This window comes from Pongo abelii, chromosome 14 (assembly GCF_028885655.2).
Source record: "Pongo abelii isolate AG06213 chromosome 14, NHGRI_mPonAbe1-v2.0_pri, whole genome shotgun sequence".
Classification (NCBI taxonomy): Eukaryota; Metazoa; Chordata; class Mammalia; order Primates; family Hominidae; genus Pongo; species Pongo abelii.
The window spans coordinates 30,143,256-30,155,345 of NC_071999.2; the positions used below are offsets into that span (position 1 = coordinate 30,143,256).

At 37.6% G+C, this 12,090-nt stretch overlaps 1 protein-coding gene across 4 annotated transcripts in view; it reads left to right on the forward strand.

Moving 5' to 3' along the window:
* The window catches only part of NUP58 (nucleoporin 58), a 48,116-nt gene extending 37,282 nt beyond the window's left edge, over nt 1-10,834 (forward strand). For 2 of the 4 annotated variants that reach the window (XM_054528813.1, XM_054528814.1), the window contains one exon: nt 10,430-10,834. In XM_054528813.1, the coding sequence (XP_054384788.1) occupies nt 10,430-10,512 (83 nt within the window). In that variant the 3' untranslated portion in view covers nt 10,513-10,834. Of the gene's footprint in view, nt 1-1,059; nt 3,501-10,429 lie in introns of those variants that run through there. The other 2 variants (XM_002824092.5, XM_002824093.5) reach the window with 1 other exon arrangement.
* Nucleotides 10,835-12,090: the final 1,256 nt, after the last annotated feature.

A 12,090-nucleotide genomic window follows, 5' to 3' on the forward strand; every position in this document is an offset into this window, starting at 1 on the left:
GGGCAGTTTTGTAAAATACTTCTAACAAGACTTCTTAGTTTGATTTAATAATTAGTTACATCTTCTAACTCAGTAGAGATTCATTTGAACTCTAGTGACTAACTTCATGGTTAAATAATTTTCTTCATTATTAGAAAAAGGAACCCATCATTGTGAAAGTTTAAGTTTTTTGTCATAATTCATCCTGGAGAATGATTTCTATTCCAGGGTCCCTCTGGTTTTAAGAATACCACAGTCTTACAAATGATTATTAATTTAGTTTCTTGTTCATTTTTGAAATAGATATAATTTTTTGACTCTTCTTATGAAAAATTCTAAATTTCATCTACTTTTGCATTTACTCTATATTGGTAAATATGTGCAGTGCTTAGGGACAAATACCATATCTAATATAATGACATAATACTGTGAAAGATGTGTTTAAATTTAGAGAATTTGAAGGAAGTTCCACTTAATATAAGTAGCGTTTAAAATCAGCAGTTCCAGTGGAGGAAGATAATAATAGGATTCCATGTTATCAAGATTATAATTGAAATATTGTATTAGTTAACTAGGCAGTAGTATACTAGATCTTAATTTTGCAAAAGCTCTTATAAAATCAAAACAGTAAGTACTGCTCTTTTGTTTGTTCATTGTCTTGAACATTGTGGGTTGAAGCTTTCCTGGAGGACTTGGAATTGCAAGGGTAGGTCCAGATATGTGAATGTCCCTCTTCTACATGTTGATAAAATGTTTTTGGTGGGTCTGAGGAGGAAGGCACCTTGACATACTTAATTAACAGGAAAGTTTCTGGCAACTTGAAGTTTCTGTAGATTTTAGTAATTTGTGCTAAGGTTTCTCTTTCGGCCTGCATCACTAAACTCTTTCAGGGTGCCACTTAGTTGTTAGCTAAATTATTTTCCTGTTAAAGTTTCATGTTAGAAATTTAGGGCTTTAATGTATTTGCTATTCTTACAGATTATGTTTTCTTTTAGATAGAAATGTACTGCTCCTCCCTGTTTTTATATTTGTTTTTGGAATTCAACTTCTGATATGAATATTTTTTTCCCTAAACATAAGGCTTTGGCAGCTCAAGTACATCTGGGTTTAACTTCAGCAATCCTGGCATCACGGCATCAGCTGGTTTGACTTTTGGGGTGTCCAATCCTGCCTCTGCAGGTTTTGGAACAGGAGGACAACTCCTTCAGTTGAAGAAACCTCCAGCTGGAAACAAAAGAGGAAAAAGATAAACATGGGTTGATGTGTTGAGAGAATCCATAGCAGCACCGTTCATTCTATGAGTCTATTTTTCTAATGATGCAGTAATTAAATTGCATCCCAGGAGATTTATAAAGTTTTGATATTTTTCCCTACTCTGGAATTTGAACTTTCTTCATGTTTGCCATACTGAACATCTTTTTTCTTGTGAATTTAAAGTCCAGTTGTGTTTATTTTTAATTTGATTCTCAGTGTAAGAAATGTTCTGATTACATCACTGATTGATAATGGTTAGAAACCATTAACCTAAAACTTACTATTTAACCTAGTGTTTTTGTTGATGAGGTTTACATTATGTGAATACATGCACATTTGTTTCTTATACAGATGGTGTGAACTCTAGGGCCTATACTAGAATCAATTTGTTCCTTGATAAAGGCCTTTTGAATTATACTGCAGGGCATCTTGTGAATATGTATGTAAATATATACAGAATAATACACACAGTTGTGTGTGCATATAAAATACATATTTACGCCAGGCGTGGTGGCTCACGCCTGTAATCCCAGCACTTAGGGAGGCCGAGGCAGGCAGATCACCTGAGGTCAGGAGTTCGAGACCAGCCTGACTAACATGGTGAAACCCCATCTCTACGAAAAATACAAAAATTAGCTGGGCATAGTGGCGGGTACCTATAATCCCAGCTACTCGGGAGGCTGAGGCACGAGAATTGCTTGAAGCCGGGAGGTGGAGGTTGCAGTGAGCTGAGATCGCACCACTGCACTCCAGCCTGGGCAACAAGAGCAAAACTCCGTCTCAAAAAGATGAAAATAAAATAAAATATTTATTTACAGGCCTACAACTTTTGCCTCAGACTGTTCCCCTTTTCTAAGGGTATTCAAGTTTTCACCTTTTAAGCTTCATATCCTCAGTGCTTGTAGAATGATGAGCTAGAGGTACCAGGTCATTGCAGTTGTTTGCTTAAAGACTTATTGAAATGGTTACTGGCGTAAATACTTGGCCAACTCAACTTTATTGCCCCTGGTCTTTTCCATTTTTGTTTCCACCTTAACCTATAGCAGCTCCTCCAAATGAGGAATGCTGTAAGACTCATCAAACAGATTTTAACCATTTTATTATCCTGTGTGTCCTTATATTGCTTCTGTGAGATGTTTTTTTCTTATCTGAGATGAACTTTCAGGAGCCTATTTGAACTCCAGACTGGTGTTCTGGGGCAAAGAGCTATTAGCCAAACTGATTCTATGCAGGTGAAGGATGCACTAAAGTTCTCACTTTAGTGAGAACTTTTCTAGCTATTCCAATACAGAGTTCTTTCTTATAGGGCTATTGATATTGACACCAAATGGAGTGGCTTCTCAGCCTCTTAATGTCTTAAGTAAGTGCTTAATTTGGAATAGAGAAACCAGTATATTTTAAAAAAGAAAAATATTCTTTGTAGCAACTGTAAATTCTCCCATTATAACAGTGAACAGAGCTCCAGGTAATAACGCATAGGCATGTCAGGTTGCATCTGTATATTTGACTACATTAGTATTAGCGACATCAGGTGGATATAAAAGAAAACCCTTAGAGAGAGAACTGCCTTAGCCATGATTTCGTTAGTAGACCTATTTATGATTCAATTGCAGTTTTCAGATAGGATGTGAACATGGAATTTCATTGAAAATAGTTTAATTTTTTATATAAAAGGTTTTGTATATAATGTGTGTCAGTGACTATTTTCAAAATCATTTTCATCAAGACACCTTTTTTCTAAAATAGGCATTGCATACACACATGCACACGTATGTGCGTGTGCACACACATATTTTTTGTATAATGTTGGGTTTGAATATAAAAGTGTTGTCAAATCTTTTATTTATCTGCATATAGCAGTGGTTGGCTTTTTTGAATTGAAATTTTTGCGCATTGATGCATTGAAATAAGGAAAATTATTTATCTCTGAGCACTAAACTTATTTTTGCATATTTCTGTAATATTGCAGTCCCCAGATCCAGATCATGGGAAGTTAGGGAAAATGTGTGATTTTGTGTTTTGAGTTACTGTCAGAATTACATACACAATTACAACAAACTTTTTTTAAAAGACATTTCATTGTACTGCAAAAATCTGAATATTTATATTTCTTGTTTTTTTCTTTATATATTTTGCATTTTAATATGTTGAGCCACTGGAAATTTGTAACAGATTAATTTGTTATAGGAGTTTAAATGTGTTGTCATTGTCTCCATTGTCTTTGTCCAGAGCCTATTATTATGGAAACAATAAAATTTATTGTGTCAGTTGCTTTGATTCTTTATAGGTGTCAGTAGCTGTTCTTAATATGTAATTTTCTTATTATTGCTCTTTTAGTCTCCGGTTGGGTTTTAGTGTATTCCCTTCATACATCTTGCTCTTTTTTAAACAGAAGAGTGAACATAAAATAGTAAATTATTTCTCACTTGCTTTTGTCTTCTCAAAATGACAAAATCAGTGAACATGTTTAGTTATAAAGAATAATATTGAGTAAAAAGGAAAAATCCCTTTGAACTTTTGGGCCCTAATTCCCTTCCATTTCCTAGTGTGCACTCTAATGGTTTGATATGTATCCTTATAGACCCTTTTAAAGATGTCTTAAAAGAATACATAAATGTTACTTCTGTTTTCTTTTTCTTTTATATTCTCTCTGATTTTTTATCACATTTTATTCTCTTGGATCCCTCTTTTTACTTTTTTAACAAATAGGTTAAAAAGTCTGTGTTCTGGACTTGTTCTTTTTCCCTTCTATTGGTATATCATCAGCATCTTTCTGTGTCTATATAGATTTACTTTTTACATACTGTCCCATAGAATGGGTGTACAATGATCTGTTCCAACTATTCTGTTTTGTATTTTTTTTGGGAAATGTAATTTTTAAAAAATTTTTTTATTTCCATAGGTTATTGGTGAACAGGTGATATTTGGTTGCATGAGTAAGTTCTTTAGTGGTGATTTGTGAGATTTTGGTGCACCCATCACCTGAGCAGTATGCACTGAACCCAGTTTGTAGCCTTTTATCCCTCACCCTCTTCCCACCCCTTCCCCTCTTAAGTTCCCATAGTCCATTGTATCATTCTTAATGCCTTTGTATCCTCATAGCTTAGCTCCCACTTAGAGAGAACATAGGATGTTTGGTTTTCCATTCCTGAGTTTCTTCTCTTAGAGTAATAGTCTCCAATCCCATCCAGGCTGCAAATGCCATTAATTCATTCCTTTTTTTTTTTTTTTTTTTTTTTGAGATGGAGTTTCACTCTTGTCGCCCAGGCTGATGCCATCTCGGCTCACTGCAGCCTCTGCCTCCTGGGTTCAAGCAGTTCTCCCTCAGCCTCCCGAGTAGCTGGGATTGCAGGCATGATTACGCCTGGCTAATTTTTGTATTTTTAGTAGAGATGGGGTTTTACCATGTTGGCCAGCGTGGTCTCAAACTCCTGACCTCAGGTGATCTGCCCACCTCGGGCTCCCAAAGTGCTGAGATTACAGGTGTGAGTTACCATGCCCAGCCAATTCATCCATTCCTTTTTAGTGGCTGTGTAGTATTCCATATATATATACACACATACACACACACACACACACCCCCCACACCAACTATTCTCTGTTATGGATGGTTAGATTCATTTGACTATTTCAGTTTCTTTGGGGTTGATTCTGGAAATAAATTGCTGAAAAGTCATATAAATTGTGTGTTTTAACGTCACATTGCCTTCCCAAAATGCTATACAAATACATACTCCTACCAGCATGTATATATCCATTTCCTAGTATTCTTTGTGATCCTAGTTAATTGTAATCCTAATTATAAGTCTTTGTGAGGTCAAACTTTTTAATATGTATCAGCTATTTGTATGTTAGTGTAATTGCTTATTATATCCTTTGACAATTTTTATACCAAATTAGGGTTTTTTCTTAATGATTTGTAGGACCTCTGTAGATAATAGGTATTAATATTTTTCCTGAGAGATATGTCTAGTCAGCTGTGTTCAGAATCCTGCCTTGACCATGTGTGATCTTAAGCAAGTTATGTAACTTCTAGACTTCAGCTTTATCCTCTAGAAAATGAGGATAATATACATGGGTGGTTATATTAATAATATAAAGCATTTGGATAGTGTAACCCCTGACACTTGAGAAGCATTAGGTCTTCCTGCACCAATACCCCACTGCCTTAATCATTGTAGCCGGATGCTTTATTTGTATACCTGATAGGAAGCTGCTTTATCTTAGCCTTTTTTTTTGTTTTGTTTTTGTGTGGGGAGGCTATTCTAGGACACTTAGTCTTTAAGATGAACTTTAGTCTCTATTTTATTGAGTTTCATTTTTCTTTAAAAAATTCTGAGATTTTTATTGGATTTACACAAAATATGTCCTGGGGGAAATTGACAACAATAAGCACAGCATGATATATGCATCTGTTGGGTCTTTTGTTCTTTTAGCAAAGTTTTTATTAGATTCTTGTTTGATTATTTTTACTAACCATCTTGATTTGAATTCTGAGTGCAACTTTTTATCCTGTAGTAGGTATGAGGTCATTTACATTATTACAACCAGTTAATTCCTGTCCTTTAATGATAATATAGTAAATCCGAGTTAATGTCCTACCTTTTCTGTGAATAAGGCTGACTTTGCCACACTTTGAAGCACACACCAAGACAGGCTTACTCAGTCACAGGATTCTGGGCCTTGCTAACATGAGCCAGTGTCCTGGGAAGTCTGAGTTGGCATACCTAACTGAAATCTCATGCACAAAGTCCTCTTTGCCTCTTACATCACATCCCCATTTATTGGGTGCATAGTCTGTCCTGGGTACCACTCGGCATTTTATATACTTGACCATGTTTAGTCTGTATATTACCGTGTAAAGCAGAAATACCCAATTTATAGATAAAGGAACTGAGGCTAAGGTTAAGGAACTTACTTGTTGCATAGCTAAGTCATAGGGCTGGGTTTTAAACCCAGGTCTGTTTAATTCCAAAGCACAATATTTTACTGCCTGTCTCTGATCCAGGAATAGCGTGCTGATTTTCATGACTAACTGAAAGGCACTGAAGGTAATGTGATTACACAGTTCATATGGGGGAAACTACAAGTATGTAATAGACTAGATAGGGCAAAGTAAGGTAAGTACCTAGGTCTATGTGATTTAAAAGGAGAGGGAATACTATCTGTGGTGTAAAGAGCGTTATAAAGAAGCAAGAGCTGGACTTGTGCAGTCCGTCTTTGACCTTTTCTTGCTGGTTCCCTATGAAGAGGTTTATGGAGAAAAGCATCATCCCAGCAACTGGATGATGGGGGCGGTGGGGGGGTCTGTCCACCTTGGAAAAGGTAAGCAGAGCAATTTTGACTATTTGAGTTTTAGGAACTGTCAAAGAGAAGTTTAACAAGAAAACCCTTCCTGGAAGGCTTGTATGATTCCCTTGTGACTCAAAAGAGCACCACATGCTCAGACCAAGTGAGACTTGCTGGTACAGATAAACTTCAACTGGCCCTTTAAAAAGCTCAAGAGAACCAGGGAGATGGGCAAGAATGAGAGGCTGCAACATACATAGAAGAGAGTAGGGATTAATGGAAAAATTGATTGTGGCCCAGAATGGTTTTTGCCTTTTTCCCATTCATTCAGTAGAATGCGTTTGTTTTTTCTACCTAGTCTATTTGTCAGCTAATAAAAACAAAAAATCTACCAGGCTCACAAAGGTTTCATTGCTGACAAGTGTGCTGCAGAATTAACTTGGGGATAACTCCTTTCTTGTCATCACCACCCCTCTTTTAATCCCCCAGGAAGCAAGTCAGTTTAATTCAGTAAACATTCCTTAATAATTTGTGTGATCCACTGCTGGGAATTTAGGAATATGAATAAATATGGGTAGGATATTGTCTATACTCAATAGCTAACAGCGCTAAGCAGGGGCCAGGATCTACTCTTATGAGCTGCCACACGTTAACTTATTTAGTCCTCAATCCTGTGAGCTGGGTACTGTTGTTCCTTTTTTTTTTTTTACAGGTGAGAAAACAGGCACAGTTGTTAAATAATAGTCACCACTCAACTAGCAAGCGAATGGACCAGAATTCAAACCCAGGCAGTCTATGTAGAGTCTGTAGGCTTTTAACTTTACATAAATTAATGATATAAAGTGGGCTTAAGTTAAAGGGATACAAGAAGGCCAGGCTCGGTGCTCATGCCTGTAATCCCAGCACTTCGGGAGGCTGAGGTGGGCAGATCACCTGAGGTCGGGAGTTCAAGACCAACCTGACCAACATGGAGAAACCCTGTCTCTACTAAAAATACAAAAATTAGCCGGGCGTGGTGGCACATGCCTATAATCTCAGCTACTCAGCAGGCTGAGGCAGGAGAATCGCTTGAACCCAGGAGGTGGAGGTTGCAGTGAGCAGAGATCGCGCCATTGCACTCCAGCCTGGACAACAAGAGCAGAACTCCGTCTCAAAAGAAAAAAAAAAAAAAGATAACAAGAAAAATTCTCGAGTATATGAGGAGATTAATTTGACCTGAGGGAATCAAGAAAATAGGTGGCTTTGAGGAATGAATATGAATATGGTTTATATTTTATGAAGTATTTACAAGTTTAAAGAACCATGTATTTAATTTAAAATGTTAAATTTGAACAACATAAAGGGGTTCAAAATAAAAAGCAACTAATACTTCACCCTCCAGAGGAGGTTTGTATCCCTCATCTCAAATGCTTGGGACAAGAAGTATTTCAGATTTTAGAATATTTTCGTATACATAATGACATCTTGGGGATGGAATCCAAGTTTAAACATGAAATTCATTTATGTTTTTTATACACATAGCCTGAGGGTAATATTATACAATATTTTAAGTAATTTTTTGTGTGAAATATAGTATTAACTGACCCTTCACATGAGGTCAGATGTGGAATTTTCCATTTGTGGCTTCATGTTGGCACTCAAGTTTCAGATTTTGGAGCATTTCAAGTTAGGGATTCTCAGCCTGTATTTGCATTCCAGCTCATGGGACGAAGGAATGAGTGAAGAGAATACCTTTCCTTTCAGGAGTAGGAGCCAGCAGTTGCATACTTCTGGTCATACCACATTGGCCAGCACCTAGTCACATAGCTGCAAGTAGGTCTGGGGAATGTCTTTTGCTGGGTGTCCTGCACTCAGCGAAAACCAGCACTGGTAAGGAAGAAGGGGAGAATTTACCTAGGGTACAATAAGTAAATCTCCACAGGCTGCTGGGTCTCGGCTTGCCTCCTGAGCAGGGTTATAACCTCGATGTCTTTGTTAGCAACCACAAGTCTCAGTGCTCCACCGTTCTCACACTTGCACTTCATTTTTGGCTTCCAAGGATTTACTTTTTGGCTAATTCAGCTATGCATTTAAAAGATGTTTTTAAAAATTGCCCTCATTATTTTCAGGTGTTTTGTAGTGGGGCTGTGTTTTAGGAGTCTACTCCACATACAGCTAACAGAAGGCCATAATGGAGCTTGTTTTTGTAGATGTTTTTATAGGTGCATTAATAAAAATTCTTTCAAATCATTATTTACATCTTCTCAATTAGCCAAACAAGGATTGATCTAAAGAACAATACTCTTGTTTTAGTAACTTAACCAAAAACAATAATGTGCTGAGCATTTACTCCTTCTGGTGTCAAGAATTTCTACTCCTCTATACCATGTTTTACTTGCAGTTGGTTTAGAACGAGAAATTCTTCCTTTTTAAATCCTGATAATAAACATATTTTGTGGACATCTATTATAATCCAACAAGGGAGTGTCTGGCAAGTCGTTCTCCCTTGGTTGAGAAGCAGTGCAGTCTGCACTGTCCACAGTGGTAACCACTGGCCATGTGTGGTGGGCGTGATTGAGGAACTGAACTTTTAACTTTAATTTTTATCAATTTAAATTTAAAATTCTTTAGGTATAAAATTCACACTGCATTTTGAAGACAGTATGAAAAATGCAAAATATTTTGTTAATGATTTTGTATTGATGACATGTTGAAATATATTAAGTATATTTCAAAATATGTTTCCTTGTTTTAATGTGGTTAGTATAAAATATATTATTATTATTATTATTATTATTATTATTATTATTTTGAGATAGGAGGGTCTTGTTACATTGCCCAGGCTGGTCTTGAACTCCTGGGATAAGTAATCTTTCCACCTTAGCCTCCCAAGTAGCTAGGATTACAGGCACACACCATCACACCTGGCTAGTATAAAATTTAAAGTTATATATGTGGCTCGCATTATATTTCTGTTAGACTATGCTGCTTTAGACGGTGCAGACCGTGGTTCTGGGACCAAATATGGCTTATATGTCTAAAAGAGAAATAAATTACAGATAATTTAATTTGCTTCTTTTTGCCTCTTATGTCAATTGTTAAAGCACTTTCCTACTTGGTATCCCTGCTTTCTTTGTCTACCCTTGTTCATCATCAGAGCTCCTACAGTTATCTTCACAAACAGGGTCATGTCAAGCCGATACTCATTGGTGCTCTTTATTTCAAAATCTTTTTCGTAACATACAAAGCCCCTCATACTCTGGCCTCTACTTTTACCAGTCCCTTCTGACACTTTCCCATACCAAGACCATTCCCGAACACTATGCTCTTTCACACCAGGGGCTGTTTCTTTTGTCTGGAGTAACTGTTAGCCCTTCAGCATCATCTTTCCTCATCCTTCTCTAACTCCCCCTGACAAAGTTAGTTTGTACCTCTTCACTCTGGTTGGACTTTGGACCTTCTAATACAGGCTTACCAAGTTATATTTTTATTATTTGGTGGTATCTTTGTCTCCCATATTAGGCTGCGTAATCCCAGGACAGGAGCCCTGTCTTGTTTTAGTTTGGGTTTATTTTTGCTTACGGTCTAACTAGATTCTATTAATGTTTATTAATTAAATAATGCAGTGGGAAAAGGGTTACTTCAGTGACCCTCCCTGCTGATCCTTCTCCATATAGGCCTTGGAACCACGCTACTAGGGTTAGAATCTCAGCTTCGTCACTTGGTAGCTCTAGTTAGGCAAGTTATTTAACATCTTTGTGCCTCATTAGTAAAATGAAGATAAGAATCCATCTTATAGGTTGACTGTGAAGATTAAAATGGGTTAGCTTATGTAAGGTGGTTAAATATATTCCTGGTGTAAGCTAAGATGCAATAAATATTAACTATTGTCATAATACAGTCTAAACGATTTTTCTCTTTCTCTCAGGCAACAGATCACAGGTTTTAACTGAATTTCGAAAACCCAGTGTTACAGAAACCAATGAAATAGGAAGAAAAATCCAGTTCTGAGCAGTCCTTGAATCAACAAATATCTACCTTTAAGGAACTTCTAATTCTCATTTTGTAAATCCCATTATTCAAGAAAAGCACATTAAGCTTAGAGTAGGTTTGGTCAAGATGTTTAGAATTAAGGAAATAAAACTTGCCTTTGGTGTTTAAGGACAATCTAACGGCTCATATACCAGATCCTCGGAGTATTTAGAGGAACTAGGAAGCAGACCACTAATTCAATGTATAGAAGGCACTGGTGGAAAACTCAAGGAGTAGGAAAAGTCGGTGCAAAATAAAATTTACCAAGTGTAGTGAATTAAATACTTCTAAGTTCCAATCATGCAACTCACTCTTTTTTAAAAAAAAAAAAAAAAGAAAACACATTTTATTGAGATATAATTCACATACCATTACATTTCACCCATTTGAAGCAAAATTCAGTAGTTTTTAGTGTATTCACAAAGTTGTACAATATTATCACAGTCTAGTTTTAATTAAAAAAAATTTTTTTTTCGGATTGCCTGAGCTCAGAAGTTCGAAACCAGCCTGGGCAACATGGCAAAACCCCGACTCTACTAAAAATACAAAAATTTGCCTGGCGTGGTGGCAGGCACCTGTAATCCCAGCTACGCGGGAGGCTGAGGCACGAGAACCACTCAAACTTGGCGGCGGAGGTTGCAGTGAGTCAAGATTGCACCACTGCACTCGAGCGAGACTGTCTCAAAAAAAAAATTTTTTTTTAGAGATAGTCTCTGTCACCCAGGCTGGAGTGCAGTGGGGTGATCATAGCTCACTGCAGCCTCCATCTCCTGGGCTCAAGCAGTCGTCCTGCATCTGCCTTCCAAGTAGCTGGAACTATAAGCACGTGCCACCATACCTGGTTAATTTTTTTTTTTTTTTTTTGAGATGGGGGCTCTCTGTGTTGCCCAGGCTGGTCTCGAACTCCTGGCCTCTAATGATCCTCCCACTTTGGCCTCCCAAGGGGCTGGCATTACAGGCATGAGCCACCATGCCCGGCTACAGTCTAGTTTTAGAACATTTTTTTCACCACTCCCCCAACCCCAAAAAAAAAACCCGTAAGAACATTTTGTCACTCCTTATTCCACCCTAAGTCCTAGGTAATCATTACTCTCTGCCTCTCTAGCCTGTTCTGGATTCGTTTATATAAATGTGACCATCTTCTTTCACTTCACATAATGTTTTCAAGGGCCATCCATGTTGTAGCACATATGAGTAGTACTTCATTCCTTTCTATTGTCAAATAATTTTGTTTTGTTTGGCTTTTTTTTTTTGGAGATGGAGTCTCACTCTGTCACCCAGGCTGGAGTGCAACAGCATGATCTCGGCTCACTGCAATCTCCGCCTCCCAGGTTCACACCATTCTTCTGCCTCAGCCTCCCAAGTAGCTGGGACTACAGGTGCCCGCCACCACGCTTGGCTAATTTTTTGTATTTTAGTAGAGACGGGGTTTCACCGTGTTGCCCGGGCTGGTCTCAAACTCCTGAGCTCAGGCAATCCATCCGCCTCAGCCTCCCAAAGTGCTAGGATTACAGGCATGAGCCACCACGCCTGTCAAATAATATTTGATTGTGTGGG